Source organism: Hemicordylus capensis, chromosome 1 (assembly GCF_027244095.1).
Source record: "Hemicordylus capensis ecotype Gifberg chromosome 1, rHemCap1.1.pri, whole genome shotgun sequence".
In the NCBI taxonomy this organism is placed as follows: domain Eukaryota; kingdom Metazoa; phylum Chordata; class Lepidosauria; order Squamata; family Cordylidae; genus Hemicordylus; species Hemicordylus capensis.
In genome coordinates this window covers 8,639,135-8,656,519 of record NC_069657.1, presented here as the reverse complement: position 1 = coordinate 8,656,519, position 17,385 = coordinate 8,639,135, and the positions used below count along the sequence as shown (strand labels likewise).

Genomic DNA, 17,385 nt, shown 5'->3' with positions numbered 1-17,385 from the left:
ATGTGGGCTTCCCAGAGGATCCAGCCAGCAAACATTGGAAACAGAATCCAGGGTAGGATGGACCTTTGGCTGGACCCAGCAAGACAGTTCTTGCCTCTGAATACGGACGGAACAGCTTCCCTTCACCACGGAGTCATTGCCTTGTCATATATAAATGGCCAAGGGGCTGCCCACAGCTGACTCCCACCCGCATACAAAGGCAGCTGCCTTATACTGAGTCAGACCCCTGGTCCATCCATCTCTATATCACCCACACTGACTGGCAGCAACTCCCCAAGGTTTCAGGCAAGGATTTCCCAGCCCTGCCTGGAATTGAACCTGGGATATTCTGCATGCAAAGCAGATGCTCTAGCCCTAAGCTGTTCCTGGCAAACATCTGCAGATGCTTTCTGACTCCATCCAGTTCACGACTGCCTACTGGAGAGGAGAGCTGGTCTTGTGGTAGCAAGCAGGACCTGTCCCCTTAGCTAAGCAGGGTCTGCCCGGGTTGCATCTGAATGAGAGACTTGATGTGTGAGCACTGGAAGATATTCCCCTCAGGGGATGGAGCCGCTCTGGGAAGAGCAGAAGGTTCCAAGTTCCCTCCCTGGCAGCATCTCCAAGATAGGGCTGAGAGAGATTCCTGCCTGCAACCTTGGAGAAGCTGCTACCAGCCTGTGGAGACAATACTGAGCTAGATGGACCAATGGTCTGACTCCATATATGGCAGCTTCCTATGTTCCTATGTACTCTGACTGGCAGCTGCTCTCCACAGTCCCAGTCTCTCCCAGCCCTACCTGGAGATGCTGCCAGGGATTGAACCTGGGACGATCCTCAAGCAAAGCAGATGCTCCGCCACTGAGCAACAGCCTCGTCCCCACAGTGTGTAGTAGATCCCACCTTCTCTCCCATCCCAAGAGATCCATGCCCGGTCTCAAGCCTTGCCACTTTGTGCAGAGACACCCAGAGGCTCAGAATCAGTGCCTCGCTGCATGTTTGCGGTGGGGAGAGGACCCCTCTCCCCATGGAAAGCAAGAAAAGACGCCACCACCCCCAGGCTCCATGACACGGTAGGAACCTCAAAGGAACCGTCTTTCTTCTTTGGGTCCAAGGTGGTTCCCTGGTCACTGGAAGCACTCAGCAACGCACCTTTTCCGACTGAGCAGGTGCCCAACAGGAAGAGAGAGAGAAATGTCCCAGAGGTCTCTGCAATGACGCAAAGACCACGGGGGTCTTTCTTCAGGCTTTGGGCAGGACACTCACAAAGCAACACCTCGCCCCCTGCAAACATTGGGAGAGGCACCTCTGGCAACATGGCAGACATCTTAGGGGCCGTCTGCTCCCAGATGAATCTCCCCACCTGAATCTCCCCATATGGGCTGGGAGGGCTCTGCTCCGCCTGCCGACACCTGCTGAGGACCATTTGCCGAGTACGTGGGACGGGGCCTTCTCAGTGGTTGCTCCCAGACTATGGAACTTGCTCTCAGCTGAGACCCGCACGGCTCCCTCTCTCCCAGCCTTTAGGAGGAAAGTGAAGACTGCCTTTTTATCCAGACTTCTGGCCAATGAACTGTCCTTCGCTCTTCTTAAATTTTTTGCTGCATTTGTTCTGTTCTTATTTTTTTATTGAATTATTTTTATCTTCTTGTTAACTGCCCTGTGGGTTTTAGGATGAAGGGGAGATGTGGAGGAACGAAGCCTAGACCGCTTGTTTTTTTGTAAATAAGCCCTTGGATTCTAAATGAATTGTAAATTGTATTAATATGAACAAACTTCTTCATTACCGTAAACAGGATTTCTGTGTTCATATGCTTGCAAGTCCCTATGTTGCAAAGAATGCTGGGGCAGAGTCAAGAGTTCATGCCTGCTGTATTTTAGCTTCACATTTAGAATGTCAGTTTGGTTGAACTTTTTTGAAAAATGGAGGGAACTTTGTGGTGTGTGGATTGGATTGTTTGAAAAGAACTGTCGGAACAATCTGTGGATAAAAGGAGGTTGCTTTTAGCAGAGTTCAGCAGAGTTTTGGAAGTGAAAGTGGGAGAGTCCTGGAAGAAGTCAGAGTGCAGTTTGGGAAGAGAGTCTCTCTGAAGATACCAGCCAGAGTTGAAGTGGGAGTCAGAGTCCGCAGCTACAAGAGTTGGACAGGGACGGAGCCACCACTGAGCGAACAGGTTCAAGGAACCCGGTCCGCACCCTATCAGGGGCCGCGCCTTGCGGCCCCAACATACCCCCCGGGTCTGATGTCAGATGCAGGGCTGCTGGTTTAGCTCCTGAGCGGAGGCCACGCAGCCCCCGTTCGTGAGTTAAATGGGTGCTGCGTTCGCGGCACAGCCAGGAGCGGCTCGTCCCTGCCTTTAAGGAAGGGCTCCGTTTGGGGGGCAGACCACACACCCTGCGCCTGACATCAGAAGCAGGGGGCAAGGCCGCCACTGCACACGGGCCGCTGGCGGTCAGGCTCCGTGCCTGGAGTTGGAGCTGGTAAATCAGAGTCAATCAAAGTTAGGAGGACAAGAAGTAAATGCTGGAAAGCTGAAGGAACGGAGGCCAGTCCCAGCTGAAGAACGGCTAGCCCAGGCTGAGAGAATCAGTGCTGTGGCTGTAGCAAGAGCTGAACTCAGAGAAGAACCAGGCTGGCTTGAACCCCAGGCCTGTCCTGTGGCCAGGACAAGAGAAGGAACAAGCCAGAGGTGCTGAAAGGAAGGTCTCTATAGAGAACTCTCAGGGGCGGAGCCACCACTGGGCCAACGGGTTCAAAGAACCTGGGCTGCTGACCAATCAGGGGCCACGAGAGCGGCCCCGACACGCCCCACCCTGCGTCTGACGTCAGACATGGGGGCGGTAGTTTAGCTCCCGAGCGGGGGCCGCGTGGCCCCTTCGGGAGCTAAACTAAGGCAGGAGCGGCTCTTCCCTGCAAAGGCAAGGAAGAGTCGCTCCTGGCTGCGCGCTGCAAACGCAGCGCCAGCCTAACTAGCTCCTGAAGGGGCCGCGCAAATGCAGCACCAGCCTTCGTTTAACTGCCAAAGGGGCCGCGCGGCCCCTTCGGCAGTTCAAGTGCAACTGAGTCAGCCGAACGGAGCCTCAAGGCCAGACCACGCCCCCGCGTCTGACGTCAGATGCGGCGGTGTGGCTGGCCCCAGCGTATGACGTCAGACGCGGGGGGCGGGGCCAGTGGGGCAGTGGTGGCGGTGTGGCGGCAGCCGCACACAGGCCGCCAGCGATCCCGCTCCGCCAGTGAGGACTCTGTATTAGGGACCTGTTTAGAACAGTTTCTTTGGGTGCATTTTTCCATCAATTTATTATCTCCTTTATGCCCTTTTGGTTAAGGGAGGTGTGTGTTTTTGTACTGAACTGGTGTAACCGCTTTAAATTTAAATTGGACTAATTGCAAAGTGAAATTTCTTGTGTCTGGAAAAATGGTCGCTTCTGTTCCCTCCACCCCATGCCTCTAGGCCTTACCACTCTACCAAGGGTTCCTTTTGGCAACAGAGGTTTGAAAGGCGGTTGTCGTAGACTGAGCCCAAAGCCTAAAAGTCTGCTTGGTGGCAGCGGTGACACTTGTAATTTTCAGGAAGATCCGTGTCTCATGTTAGCAGCAGGGCAGATCCTCCACGCGTGGGGGCAAAGTGGTGGGATAGGCAGCTGTTCCTCCACAGCAGGATACCAACCAAATCAAATCAATCTGTGAAGTGAAAGGCTTTGCTGTGTCCAGGCTGGAAGTGGGGCACAGCGAGAAAAGACATAAAGGCTGTTCACACGAGCAGTCCTACCCGGCCACCTGGTAGGATGGCTGGTATGAAGCCCTGGGATCAGGGCCAATCCTGGCACGGCACAGCCGGATAGCCCTGGGGCTTTTACTGAGCTAAGAGTAGGAGTTCACGCCCTCTGATCTCAGCCCCCAGGCAGCCCCAACAGACACAGAGTCAGGCCCCTGGAGCACCTGCCTTCTACCCAGGCTGGGGGAGCTGCGGTCTTATGGATGACCTTACAGTGTTTGCACCTGGCTGGCTTTGGAGGATCCGACCTCCCAGGTCCAAAGAGACGGCAGGGTTTGTCCCTTACAGGGGCCAGAGCCTCTTGGCAGCAGGGACGTCACAGTTAGAGGTCTGGCTCCTAGCCAGGGATGACCCAGCCTCCCAGGCGGAAGCAGATGGCCCTCCTCCCTACTCGACACTTCAGAGAATGCTGGTGTAAATTTTCCTGCCAGGACAGGGTTCCCATCTGGGCCTGAGCCCCAGTTACGTCCCTGTTTATAAACTAAGCGCTGGCCACACCTCTTCGGGAAGCATTCTGGTCCAAAAATGGTTGACAACCTTTTAATAGTTACTGAGCCAGTTTGGATGATCCCTTAGGGCACCACGTGAAGGCATGCAGGTGTCCTGACACCCTCCCAGCAAGTCCCTTAATCTCAGGGGTGGGGGTGGGCGGGGTGCAATAAAGGAACAGAAGAAGTTGCCTTATACGGAGTCAGACTCTTGATCCATCCAGCTCAGTATTGCCTACACTGACTGGCAGCAGCTCTCCGGGATTTCAGGTAAGTGTGTCTGTCTCCCAGGCCTCCCTGGAGATGCTGCCCGGGGCTGGACCTGGGACCTTCTGCATGCAAGACAGATGCTCTGCCGCTGAGCTGCGGCCTGATTCCAAACATCAGAGCCATTCCAGAAGAAACAGCTCTCTGCTTAGTTAGACCATTAGAACATGAGAAAAGCCCTGCTGGATCAGGCCAAAGACCTAGCTAGGCATTGGCCCATCTAGCTGGAGGACAGCTGGTCTAGAGAGGAGAGCGAGTCTGGTGGTAGCAAGCAGGACTTGTCCCATTAGCTGAGCAGGGTCTGCCCAGGTTGCATATGAAAGGGAGACTTGATGTGTAGGCACTGGAAGAGATTCCCCTCAGGGGATGGAGCTGCTCTGGGAAGAGCAGAAGGTTCCAAGTTCCCTCCCTGGCAGCATCTCCAAGAGAGGGCTGAGAGAGATTCCTGCCTGCAACCTGGGAGAAGCCGCTGCCAGTCTGGGTAGACAATACTGAGCTAGATGGACCAAGGGTCTGACTCAGTATATGGCAGCTCCCTATGTTAGCTCAGTATTGTCTACACTGCATGGCAGCGGCTTCTCCAAGGTTCTTCTCAGTGGAGGGTCTTTCCCAGCCCTACCTGGAGATGCTGCCAGGGACTGACCCTGGGTCCTTCTGCAAGCAAAGCAGATTCTCTACCACTCATCTACATGCGACAAAAGGGTGTGCTAGAAGAGCATCAGTATGTCTGCACTCCCGGCACATCCCTGAAATCAGCATATGGGACAGTATCATCTATAGCAACCGGATGATGGTGGCATGCCTGCATGGCTCATTTTGGCTTGTGCATACTTATTTATTTATTACATTTATATCCCACTCTTCCTCCGAGGAGCTCAGAGTGGTGTACATGCTTATTTTCATCCTCACAACAACCCTGTGAGGTAGGTTAGGCTGAGAGATGTGTGTGTGTGCGTGTCCGCACGTATATGCGCATTTGTGTTTGTGACTTGCCATATAAGCATGTTGGAGCACCTACCCACAGTTAAAATGCCTCCTCACACTCTTAACATGATTTCCCTGGGCACAAAACTCCTTCCAAGTGTCCAGGATAGAGAATTAAGACAAAGCAGCCAAGCGCTGTCAATTAGAAAAATGAACATTAACCTTACCAGGCCAATAATGAATGTTTGTTTAATCTACAAAAAGAGATGGAATTCTTTCCTTGCTACAAGGAAGGGAAAGGATGCAAGACAAGCAGGTCTTCTTTCGCATCCAGGCTTCCAGAAAGGCAGGTGACTCCACAGCTCCTCCGTGGCAGAGCATCTGCTTGGCATGCAGAAGGTCCCAGTCACCACCTTTTCTGCATCACATTGCCTTATAATAAATGTAAGGGATCTCTCTCTGGTCTGTAAATCAAACCCATGACAAGCCTCCCACCCCTCAGAAATAGGGTAGCCAACCTTTTCCCCTGACAGAGCCCCTGTGTCTTTAACAACTGTGGGCTAAACATTAATTCAACATGGCAAGGTTTTTTCCTAGCATAAAAGTAAAGAGGTGGAGGAAACTTCACCTCCCAGAAGTCTACTTTCATGCAGTTGTTTAAAGGCATAGCAGCACTGCCTGGTAAAAAGTTGGCACTAAAAAGTTGGCAACCCCCCTCAAAAATAAACCATTGTCTCTACTGACAGGAGTGATGGTGCCAAGGGCATGCTGGCATTGGGCCAGGCTGGGTATAAATCAGTTTGCTGGCTCAAATGATAAGACTGCTTGAGTTTATAAGTGGTTGTCTAGTGCGTGGGCCATATTAATAGAATTCTAATACTGTAAAAGGCTGCGTTTTTAAAAACTCAGTTGTCTTTATGCTTGTCTTCTACTTTGCCTAAAAGGGATTTCTAAAAATTGTCAATAAACCAACCTTGCAAATTTTCTGGCAAGAAGTCCTTGCAAAGTCAGGGCTTATGGGGGATCATTTTTCAAATACTTTGGCCACAATCCAACAGTGACTTATCAGGGGCTGAGAGCAGGTGCCCTATGAGAAAAGGCTCCGACATTTGGGGCTCTTTCATACAGGAAAAAAAAGGGTCACAAGCGGGGCACATGAGAGAGCTTTCTAAAATTATGCAAAGTGTGGAGAGACTTCCTTGTAACACTAGTGCCCAGGGACATCCAATGAAAGTGAGTGGAAAGTACTTCAGTAAGTACATCCAATGAAAGTGAGTAGAAAGTACTTCACTTAAGCTACAATTAACCTATGGAACTCACAGACACATGATATGATGAGGGCCACAGGCTTAAAGGGAGATTGGACTCATGGAGGAGAGGCTGATCACTGGCTATTAGTCATCATGGCTAAATGGAACCTCTATGTTTAAAGGCAGTATATCTCTGAAAACAAGTTGTGAGGTGGGGCAGAAGCAGGGCTAGGCTATTGACATCAAGGCCCACTTGTTCACCTCCCAGAGGCATATGGTTGACCACTGTGCGAAATGGAACCCTTTTTGAAATTAGTGGACTGCAGTGTACTTGTCTGTCTGTCTTTCTGATTTGTTTGCTGCAGGGTGGATTTGATTTAAATCAAATCGATTTAAATCATGATTTAAATCACTAGTCAGTAAGATGAGATTTAAATCATGTTCTTTTACATAAAGACTCATTCTTGCTGGTATAATCTTAATATTTACAACCAGATGAAGGTTTCATTTTTGGTCCTCTTCTAGACAGAAAAATTGCCCAAAATAATCTTACAGAAACCTCTGGAAGAGCCTGACATTGTGAATGGATTAACGGAAGTCATTTACCAAAAAAGTTAAACATTGCATATATACAGCCTCATGCTACATAATTAAAAACTAATACTTATTTCATGATGAATACCTTTAGACTATAATGTATCTTAAATAGAAAACTATCTTTAGATAGATTTTCCCCCAAAAAGCATTTTATTTAAAAAATCTGATTTAAATAAAAAAATCTGACTTAAATTTTAAAAATCTGATTTAAATCAAAAAATTGATTTTTTTAATTTTCTAAAAAAAATCATTGATTTTTATCCACCCTGGTTTGCTATCATTCTTCTTTCTTTCCTTTTCTTTTGAGATGTTGGGATTTGTAAGGGGCATTGAAAGCAGCTGCCCTTGAGATTTTGCATCCCACCCCCATCCCTGAGCAAGGAGCATTGCATTCAGTCTGATAGATGCGGACGCTGAACAAAGTACAAAGCAATTCAACCAGGGCTCCACAATTCCCAGGCAACAGCTCACCCTGGTGCCTAGAAATTTAAGCATGGCACCTGAGCCCGGTGATGGATGGATGCGACCGGGAAGAGAAGTGAGCAAACAAGCTTGCGGGGGGGGGGGTGTAGAGCAGGGAGTCTTTCCCCAAGGAGTGGAGAGCATTGCTGAGAGCGAGTGGTAAGTACACACACACACACACACACACCCCCGCTGTGGAGCAGAGGGCATTGAGTTTGCCCCCTTGTAGAGCAGAGAGCAGTCTGCCTCCTAAATTTCTCAGCTGGGTTCTGCAGCCAAAGAAAATCTGCTGAGGCCTGAATCCGGCCGTTAGCAAATGTTGCACCTTCCCATGCTAAACACTGCGTCCGAGTGGAATCATGTGGGAATGCCTCCCTTCGAAGATGTTAAAGAATCACAGAACGGAAGAGGTCTTGAGAGGTCTTCTTTCTAGTCCAACCTCCTTCTCAGTACAGGGACATAGGGTGCCGCCCTACTCAGAGTCAGACCCTTGGTCCATCTAGCTCAGTATTGTCTACCCAGACTGGCAGTGGCTTCTCCAAGGCTGCAGGCAGGAGTCTCTCTCAGCCCTACGTGGAGATGCTGCCAGGGAAGGAACTTGGAACCTTCTGCATGCAAGCCGGCTGGTGCTTCCCAGAGAAGCTCCATCCTCTAAGGGAAATATCTGACATTGCTCACACATGTAGTCTCCCATTCAAATGCAAACCAGGGCAGATCCTGCTTAGCAAAGGGGATAATTCATGCTTGCTACCATTAGACTATTTCTCCTGCTTCAGCATGCCTTACAGATGGCCATCCAGGCACTATCCAAAAAGTCCCAAAGAAGGAGACCCCCAGCACCACTGCATGTGACAGACTATTCCATTGTCAAATAGCTCTTACAGCGAAGCCTCTGAGTCAACATGAAAGGCGACTCCTTGGGTGGCACTTTCTGGACAAAACGTGCAAACGATGTGAAGAAAAATTCCCAAGTCCACTCTCTCCACACGACAGTTTCAGAAATGTCCCCTTTAGTCATCACTGGGGAAATTAAACCCTTGCAACTGCTTCCCACACAGATGAACATCACGGCATTTCTCTGCGGAAAGCAGCACCCGCATGTGTGAACAGACTCCACCCAAAAGGACTGCAAGGAGGATTCGATAATGGCAGATAATGCATTTGAGAAGGGGATGAATGAACGCCACTTTGAAGGGGATAGAATAAAGTGGCACTTAGGAGCCAAGGGAGAATTCCCTCACCCACTTGAGCTCACAAGTAGTGTTGGGCTACTTGCAATTATTATTTATTATTATTTTTACATTTATATCCTGCTCTTCCTCCAAGGAGCCCAGAGCAGTGTACTACATACTTGAGTTTCTCTTTCACAACAACCCTGTGAAGCAGGTTAGGCTGAGAGAGAAGTGACTGGCCCAGAGTCACCCAGCTCGTTTCATGGCTGAAGGGGGATTTGAACTCGGGTCTCCCCGGCCCTAGTCCAGCACTCTAACCACTACACCACGCTGGCTCTCATGGCAATCTCTTAGCCCAACCTACTTCACAGGGTTGTTGTGAGTATAAATGGAGGGGACACATGAAGCTGCTTTCCAGTGAGTCAGGCCATGGGTCTCTCGAACTCAGAGCTGTCTGCACTGACTAGCAGCAGGTCCCTAGGGCTTGATATAGGAAACGTTCCAGTCTTTCCCAGAGTCTGAACCCAGAGCCTACTTCATGCAAAGCATCCCTCTGTAATTCACGCCCCCACCCCGCTGCTCTACAGAAATAGGAGAGGAGAGCTGGTCTGGTGGTAGCAAGCAGGACTTGTCCCCTTAGCTAAGCAGGGTCTGCCCTGGTTGCATATGAATGGGAGACTAGACTAGAAGTGTGAGCACTGGAAGAGATTCCCCTCAGGGGATGGAGCCGCTCTGGGAAGAGCATCTAGGTTCCAAGTTCCCTCCCCGGCAGCATCTCCAAGATCAGGCTGAGAGAGACACCTGCAACCTTGGAGAAGCCGCTGCCAGTCTGTGAAGACAATACTGAGCTAGATATACCAATGGCCTGACCCAGTATGTGGCAGCTTCCTATGTTCCTATGTTGTTCATGTGTTATTTCTCAAAAGGGCAGCTCCACCCCTGAAGTATGGGAGCTGTCTGCACTCTTTGGAGGATGGCCAGAGAAAGAAAGAAGAAAATTCCAACAGTGGCGAGAAACAGCGTTATAACTATTTCCTTTCGGCGAGTCTCTGAGCGCTCCCCATTTCTTTACAAGTACTTCACAGCAGTGAAATCGTCCTTGTGACGACACGCAGGTGGCTACCGAGTGCTGGAGTCACCGTCATCAAGGCTCAGGCATGTCAGACCAGCCCCGTCTCTTACACGTGCGCACGCACACACACACACAGAGAGACTGTTCGGAGTCTGCCGTTTGCCTCGGCTCGCAGCTTTAAAGCTGGGTTTCTTAACCCGGGGGTCCTCACACGTGGTTGGACTACAGCTCCCATCGTCCCCAGCCACAAAGGCCATGGCTGGGGATGATGGGAGTTGTAGTCCAACCACATCTGGGGACCCCCCAGGTTAAGAAACCCCGCTTTAAAGGCGAAAAGGGGGGGTGTATTTCAAACACACACACACACACACACCCTTTTCCTTTAAAGCAGACTGCAATCACCTTTTGGGCCCCAGAAGGAAGCGACTTCTCCCGACTGCACAGCAGATCACAAAGCAGCCGCAGCCGGAACCAGCCGCGTGTTCCAGCGGGCAGCAGCCCCGACCAGGCGCTGCAGACAAAACCCCCAGAAGCGCCGCTTCCTCCTCCGCGCCCCCCCAGCGCGCCCCCGCTTCCCGAGCAGCAGCAGCAGCAGCACCCCGCGCCCCCTCTCGCCTCCCAGCCCGCCGCCCCGCCACTCACTTGGGCAGCTGCGGGAGTTGCTTGCCTGCGAAGAAAGCGAGCCAGCCCAGCCGAGGAGGGAGGGAGGGAGGGGGCTGCCCGGAGAAGCGGGGCGGCGGGGGCGGAAAGGCGGCTCTCCTCCTTCCTCCTCGCCCAACGCGCCCCTCACTTGCCCGCAGTTTCGCGGCGGCGGCGGCGGGTCCACCTCTTCGAACCCTCACCACCGTGGCCAAGAACGTGACTTCGCTCCCCCGAGCTCAAGCGAGCGAGCAAGTAGGCAACACTTCCGTCCGGGGGGCGCCGAGAAAGCCCCCCGCCGCCCCATCATTTCCCGCCCCCCCGCCCCGGCAAGCCAGCGGCGCGGGCGGCGCAGCTCCCTTACTTTTCTGGCTGGAATACCCGGGGTAGTAGCCATAGTAGCCGGTGATGCGCAGGATGCGGTCCTCGATGGTGGCCACGCCGTTGGGCGCCGCCTTGACATCCATGCGGAGAGGCTCGCTCAGCCCGCGCCCGGGGCTCGCCGAGGAGAAGCGGCGCAGGGAGAGCCGGCAGCCGGCCGGAGCAGGGGCGCCCACCCGCCGCAGCGACTCACTCGCGGCGGCTGCTGCTGCTGCTGCTGCCTGCTGCCGTTGCAGCCCGAGCCGGAGACGCTGCGGCGGCTGCGGCTACTCCTCGCAGCGTCTCGGGCGCCGGGTGCTGCCAAGAGCGGCTCCTCCGCATGATCGCAGAGCGGCTGCAGCAGCCCCCACTCGCGCGGCGCCCGCTGAGCCTGCCTCTCCCCCCGCCCCGCCAAGTTTGGGGCCAGTTCGGCGGCCATGCGGGGCTGCGGGAGGGAGGGACGGAGGGAGGCGGCCGGCGGGCGGCTGCTCCGCTCCTGGGTGCAGCAGCAGAGCCGCGCGAGGGGAAAGGGCTGCTGCTGCTCCTCTGGGCTGCCGCCGCCGCCACGTGTGAACCCGCCGAGGAGGGAGTGGGGCGGGCGAGGGGCAAAGTGGGAAAGGCAAGCCCAGCAGCAGGGCAGGCAGGCAGGAGCGCCTCCCTCCCTCCGCGCCCCGGAGAGGAGCTCCTGCCGCTGCCGCCCAAGCGACCCGAAGTCGTGAAAAGTCAAGCGATGCCGTCCCAAGTTCAGGACGTGCAGCCGTCGCTCTCCAGGATGACGGCCCTCGAATCCAGCCAGGCTTCTGCTAGAATCAACAACGCGGCCGCCTTGAAGGTGCCACAGGACTCTTGGTCGGTTTTGCATCAGTCAAGACACACACGGCTAAAGGGATTGGGGACTTTGAGTTTAGCAGCGGGGGGGCCAGAAGAAACCTAATCAAAAGGCTGGCATCTTTTAAAACAAAGAAAGGCTTTTTGCTTCCAGATTCCCTACTTCAGAAACAAGCTTACGAGAGACCACGTGTCTGTCCCTCATATCTGCTGTGTATACATGCAGTCTATTAGGAACCAAATTTAGTGCACGTGGGAGGGGCGGGTAGGGGTTTCCAAACTGTGGTTGTACAACACCCCTGCTGATTGAGCAAAGAGGCACCTTTGTAAAGTGGGGATTCTCTTTATTGAGCAGGGGGAGAGCAACTGGCCCTCTCCAACCCCAGCACAGCATCCCTCCAGTGGCTATAGCTGGAGTCTATCTTAGGTTTCTTTTTTAGACTGTACGCCCTTTACAGACAGGCAGCCTTTTAATTAACTAACAAACTAACTAACTAATTTCTGTCTGTAAACTGCTTTGGGAACTTTGGTTCACAAGCGGTACATAAATATGTGTTGTATTTGTATATGTTGCTGAACTACAACTCCCATCATCCCCAGCAGAGGTGCATCTAGGTAATTTGGGAGCCTAGACCTAAAGTTCTTTGGAGCCCCACCTCCCGTAAATTAAGCATCATCCCCCTACACACACACAGTGACACTTGTTTGTGCTGATGCATATTTCCATACATATATCTGTTTTATAGTCTTACATTCAGTTGCTGTTTGTGCCCTCAAGAACCTAAGTCTTACACAAACAGCAACTGAGTGTAAGAATATAAAACAGGTAAAGGTAAAGAGTGCCGTCGAGTCGGTGTCGACTTCTGGCGCCCACAGAGCCCTTTGGTTGTCTTTGGTAGACCATGACCTCCTCCCTTGCAGTATGAGATGATGCCTTTCAGCACCTTCCTTTATCGCGGCTGCCCAGTATAGGTGTTTCCCATAGCAGGGGCATAGCTAGGGGAGAGGGCGCCGTGTTCATCCCTCTCTCTGAAGGCCCCCCAGAGTGAGGGAGATAATGAAGACAATAGGGAGGAGTGGAGCTGGAGGGCCCTTAGGGGTTGGGGCCCCATGTTCTTTGAACCCTTTCACTCAATTATAGCAACGCCCCTGTTGTCTGGGGAACAGACCAGCCAGCGGATTTTCCAACCGGCAACCTCTGGCTTGCTAGTCAAGTCATTTCCCCTGCTATATTTATGCAAATATAGTCAGCTTCCTAAATTGTGGGGGGTTTAATTTCTGGTTTATTTTAAAATTCAAAATCCGATTTCAGGGTTTTTAATCACTGTAATTGTTTTTAAATAGTTAATTATACTGTTTTTTAATTTGTTTTAGCTCTTTACTGTTGTAGTGGTGTGTTTTAATTGGGCGGTATGCAAATAAATAAATAAATAAATAAATAAGCACCAGCAGAGACCTTTCAACATGCAACGTAACATAGGCCCATCCCACACATTTCTCTCCCCCACTCTAAAGCAGAGGCCACGCTCGGCCGCCCAGCACAGGTCACAGTCACGCTCTTCGGGCACCTGGCACAGCACAGGCCGGCAGCACAATGCAGCAAGCACATCAGCCAGGACAGCCCAAAGAGGATTTGGGGGGGCCCCAGGAGGAGGTGTGGCAGCCCTGAACCTCAGCCCAGAAGTCCAGGGGGAAGAAGAGCGCCTCTGATGAATTGGTTCATCCACTTGTAGTTAAAAGAGGGAGTCTATTTGCAAGAATGAAGGTGGTGGGTGCGGGGGCCGCTAGGAGATGGTGAGGCTGGCCGGGAAAATGGGCCTTCCTTTCAGGGCTGGAAGAAGTATGGAGGAGACAGGGGGCAGCCCCCCCCCCCTTCCCCCCATCCTCCCCAGGCCTTGGAAAGGAGGAAGCCCTGCCTTGAAGAATATTTGGAAACTCCGTCTGGTGCAAAATGCAGCCGGCAGGGTTCTGGCTGGAGCCCCTCCCTGGGAGCACTTTCAGCCCATTTCAAAAGAACAGCCCTGCTTAGGTCTGGGTCCAATTCAAGCTGCTGTTTTTTACCTTTAAAGCCCTCCGTGGGGTCGCTCACCTGGCATCACCGTTTTCTTCTTCTACACAATGAAAGAAGAAAATGGTTTTAAAACTGGCCTTTTAATACTGGGTTGTTTTTTAAAAAATTAAAACTTTTTAAATAGTATTTTGTATTTTATATTATTATTTTTCATGTGTTTTGAACTGTATGTTTTATTCTATTGTTTTATCGTGAGCCGCCCAGAAAACAATTTGCTTGGGGCAGCTAATAAATAATTTTGTTTTGTTTTGTTTTGTTTTATTAGTCTGGGACCTGAATAACTGAAGGACTCAAATGGTTAAGCTCACCCAGGAAGGTCATCAGAGAGGGCCTTGCTTTGGGGGGGGGCCTTCTTAACTGTTGCCCCCAGAACGCTCTCCTGGTGGGATGCCCATTTCCTAGCTGCCTTAAAGACCCTGCTGCTTGTTTACACCTGTGCCCCTTAGTGGATGAAGGGCTCTCTATCCTCTTTCTGCTCTGCCTCTGTATTTTTTATTATCGGTGTTTTTAATGATCTTATGGGTTTTATTGTCTTTCTTTTAACCTTGGGATAAATGCATGAAAGGCAGTATATAAATTTAACGATGAATGAATAAAGCCCCACTTGCATGGTGTGCGGTGCACATACACCCCCTGCCAGGAGCAGTTTGTCCTAACAAGGTTGGGGCGGGGGACACACACCAAAGGACACACAGCTACTTCGGCTTCCCAGTGTTAATGGGAGCCATGCTGACTACATGCAGGCTGGCCATTTGTCCGGTAGAGCTGTGCAGCTCTACCAGACGAATGGCCAGCCTGCAGGCAGCATGACTCTCCTTAATGCTGGGACAGGGCGAGGGAGAGAAAAGCAAACGGAGCCCTGGAAAGCAGAGGTAGGCAGCTCTGCATGCTCCTCTGGTGCACAGACACACACCCAGCTCATTAGGACAAGTCACTCCTGACCCCTGCACAGTCAATAGACCACCATAAATGATGCTGGCTTGGAAGCAATTTTCTCCTCTCGCTGCTGCACAAAACAAAGATGCTCCCGAAATCCTCTGGAAGTTCACACACCACCGACAGCCGCGTCCCAATTACTCCCCAAAGAAGACCGTGCAGTTTCATTAGTCCGTTAACACTGGTGCAGGCCTTTGATTCTTGTTTGAATTTCTAAGCATGCAGAAGTCCACAGAGACCTAATGATTGCACCTTGGGCCCCGAGTAATATTTTGATCTTAATTGCTTTTCTTTCCCTGAGCTGAATATGGAGGGATCAGTGATAAAGCTGTTGCACATCCAAGAGGAAACAACGGTTCATTGTCGTCCAGTGGGAAACAAAACCGGGCTGCAGGTTCCATTGATTTCCTAGTTAAATCTTTAATTGCAGATTAAAATTTGCCCCCTAATTAATCAGTGAGGCTGACAACAAGCAGAGGCTGTGGAAATTGGGTTGGGTTTTTTTTACTTCAAAGGATCTGCCACCACAGAATCTCCCTCCTTCCTTGTATCAAACTGGATGAAAAACTGAAATCGAGGGCTGTCCAACTTTTGCCGGACAATTTTGTCCTTTGACATCTCTCCGAACTGGGTGGGTGGGCAACAAAATGGCAGATTCGGTTCAAGGTAAGCAAGTGTGAAGTGATGCATATTGAGGGAAAAAAAACCCCAACCCAGCTTCACAGAAATGCTGATGAGGTCTGAGCTGTCGGTGACTGGCCAGGAGAGAGATCTTGGGGCCATGTGGACAACTCATTGAAAGTGTCAACTCAGTGAGCGGCAGCAGTAAAGAAAAAAGAAAAAGGCACGTTCCATGCTAGGGATCATTAGGAAGGGGCTTGAAAATAAAAATGGTAATATTATAATGCCCTTACACAAATCTATGGTGCGGCCACATTGGGAGTATTGCTTGCAGTTCTGGTCACCATATCTTAAGAGGGACCATGTAGAACTGGAAAAGGTGCAGAAGAGAGCAACTAAGATGATCAGGGGCCTGGAGAACCTTCCTTATGAGGCAAGGCTCAGCAAAATCTGGGGATTTTTAGTTTGGAATGTTGGAAATGGAGTTCCAGTGCATCGACCTTTTGCACCAACTATCCTAATGACCACTAAAGGCATTGGGAGTAGAGATAGTGAGTAAGGGTCTCCCTAACTCTTCTTCCTTGTCTCCACTCTGTGACCCCTGATTTGACTCTTCCACACGTCATGTGCTGAGTCGCAATCCTTCCTTTTCTCCTAAAGAGCAGACGGAACCATATCTCTATCTCCTTACCTATTCATTATGTAGTCCTTTAGATTAGGATTAGGACTTTCCTATCCAAATGTACTTAACTTAGTATTTAGTTCTACAAGAATCTCCATGTGTTTTCTCTAAATAGCTGCAACAACTAAACCATCCTCTGCTACCCACTCTGTAACTGGAGTGTGTGCCCATTCCTTAGTGCTTTGCTGTTTACCTACTGGGGGTAAAATTAACAACTATTGCAGGGGGGGGTACATGATCTATTGAGGTTTATAAAATTAGGCGTGGAGTAGAGAGAGTGGATAGAGATAGATTTTTCTCCCTTTCTCACAACACTAGATCCAGGGGTCACCCCATGAAACTGAAGGCCGGGAAATTTAGTACCAACAGAAGAAAGTACTTTCTCACAGAGCGCATAATTAATCTATGGAATTCTCTGCCACGGGATATGGTGCTGTCCACTAGCTTGGATGGCTTTAAAAAGGGCTTATACAAATTCATGGAGGACAGGTCTATCAAAGGCTACTAGTCTGGTGGCTCTAGGCCACCTCCAGCCTCAGAGGCAAGATGCCTCTCAGTATCAGTTGCAAGGGAGCAACAGCAGGAGAGAGGGCATGCCCTCAGCTCTTGTCTGTAGGCTTCTCAGAGGCATCTGGTGGGCCACTGTGGGAAACAGGATGCTGGACTAGAGAGGCCTTGGGCCTGATCCAGCAGGGCTGTCCTTATGGCATGAAACCATGGGCATCTTTGAATGCCACCACTTACTTTCAAAACTTCTGGCACTTGGGTTGAGTTCTTCTGTGCAGTTTATTCTCATGCCCGAAGAGAGCATGGAATTGGGCCATGCTTCCAATGGGGGTGTGTCTGTAACCTTGGTGGCAAGAGTATCTGCTTTGCATGCAGAAGGTCCCCGGTTCAATCCCTGGCAGCACCTCCAGGTAGGACCAGGAAATTTTAATTTAATTTAATTTAATTTATTCATTTCATTTATGAACTATGTAACACTTTGATCTCAAGGCAGTGTACTCAACTTAAAACAATAAATAAAACCCAATTAAAACAATTAAACAAAATACAAATTAGTTGCCACATAATTTGCATAATATGTAAATTAGGCCATCCAGATTTGGGAAGCTTGAATATGATAGCCCTACCCAGTAAGGGATACGAGGCAGGGACTGTGCAGGAGCAGTTGGTAGCCTGAGTGCCGTGTGTGTGCTTTTACCACTTAAACTACAGTTTAACAACTTAGATTGCTTCTCCTCTGCTTATTGATGTAACCATG

The 17,385-nt window shown here is 50.8% G+C and overlaps 1 protein-coding gene across 2 annotated transcripts in view; it reads right to left on the bottom strand.

Moving 5' to 3' along the window:
- Nucleotides 1-11,328, bottom strand: part of SLC35F4 (solute carrier family 35 member F4) — a 196,468-nt gene extending 185,140 nt beyond the window's left edge. Inside the window, exon 1 of one of the 2 annotated variants that reach the window (XM_053249115.1) lies at nt 10,988-11,328. In XM_053249115.1, the coding sequence (XP_053105090.1) occupies nt 10,988-11,090 (103 nt within the window). In that variant the 5' untranslated portion in view covers nt 11,091-11,328. The remainder of the gene's footprint in view (nt 1-10,987) is intronic. The other variant, XM_053249273.1, reaches the window with a different exon arrangement.
- Nucleotides 11,329-17,385: the final 6,057 nt, after the last annotated feature.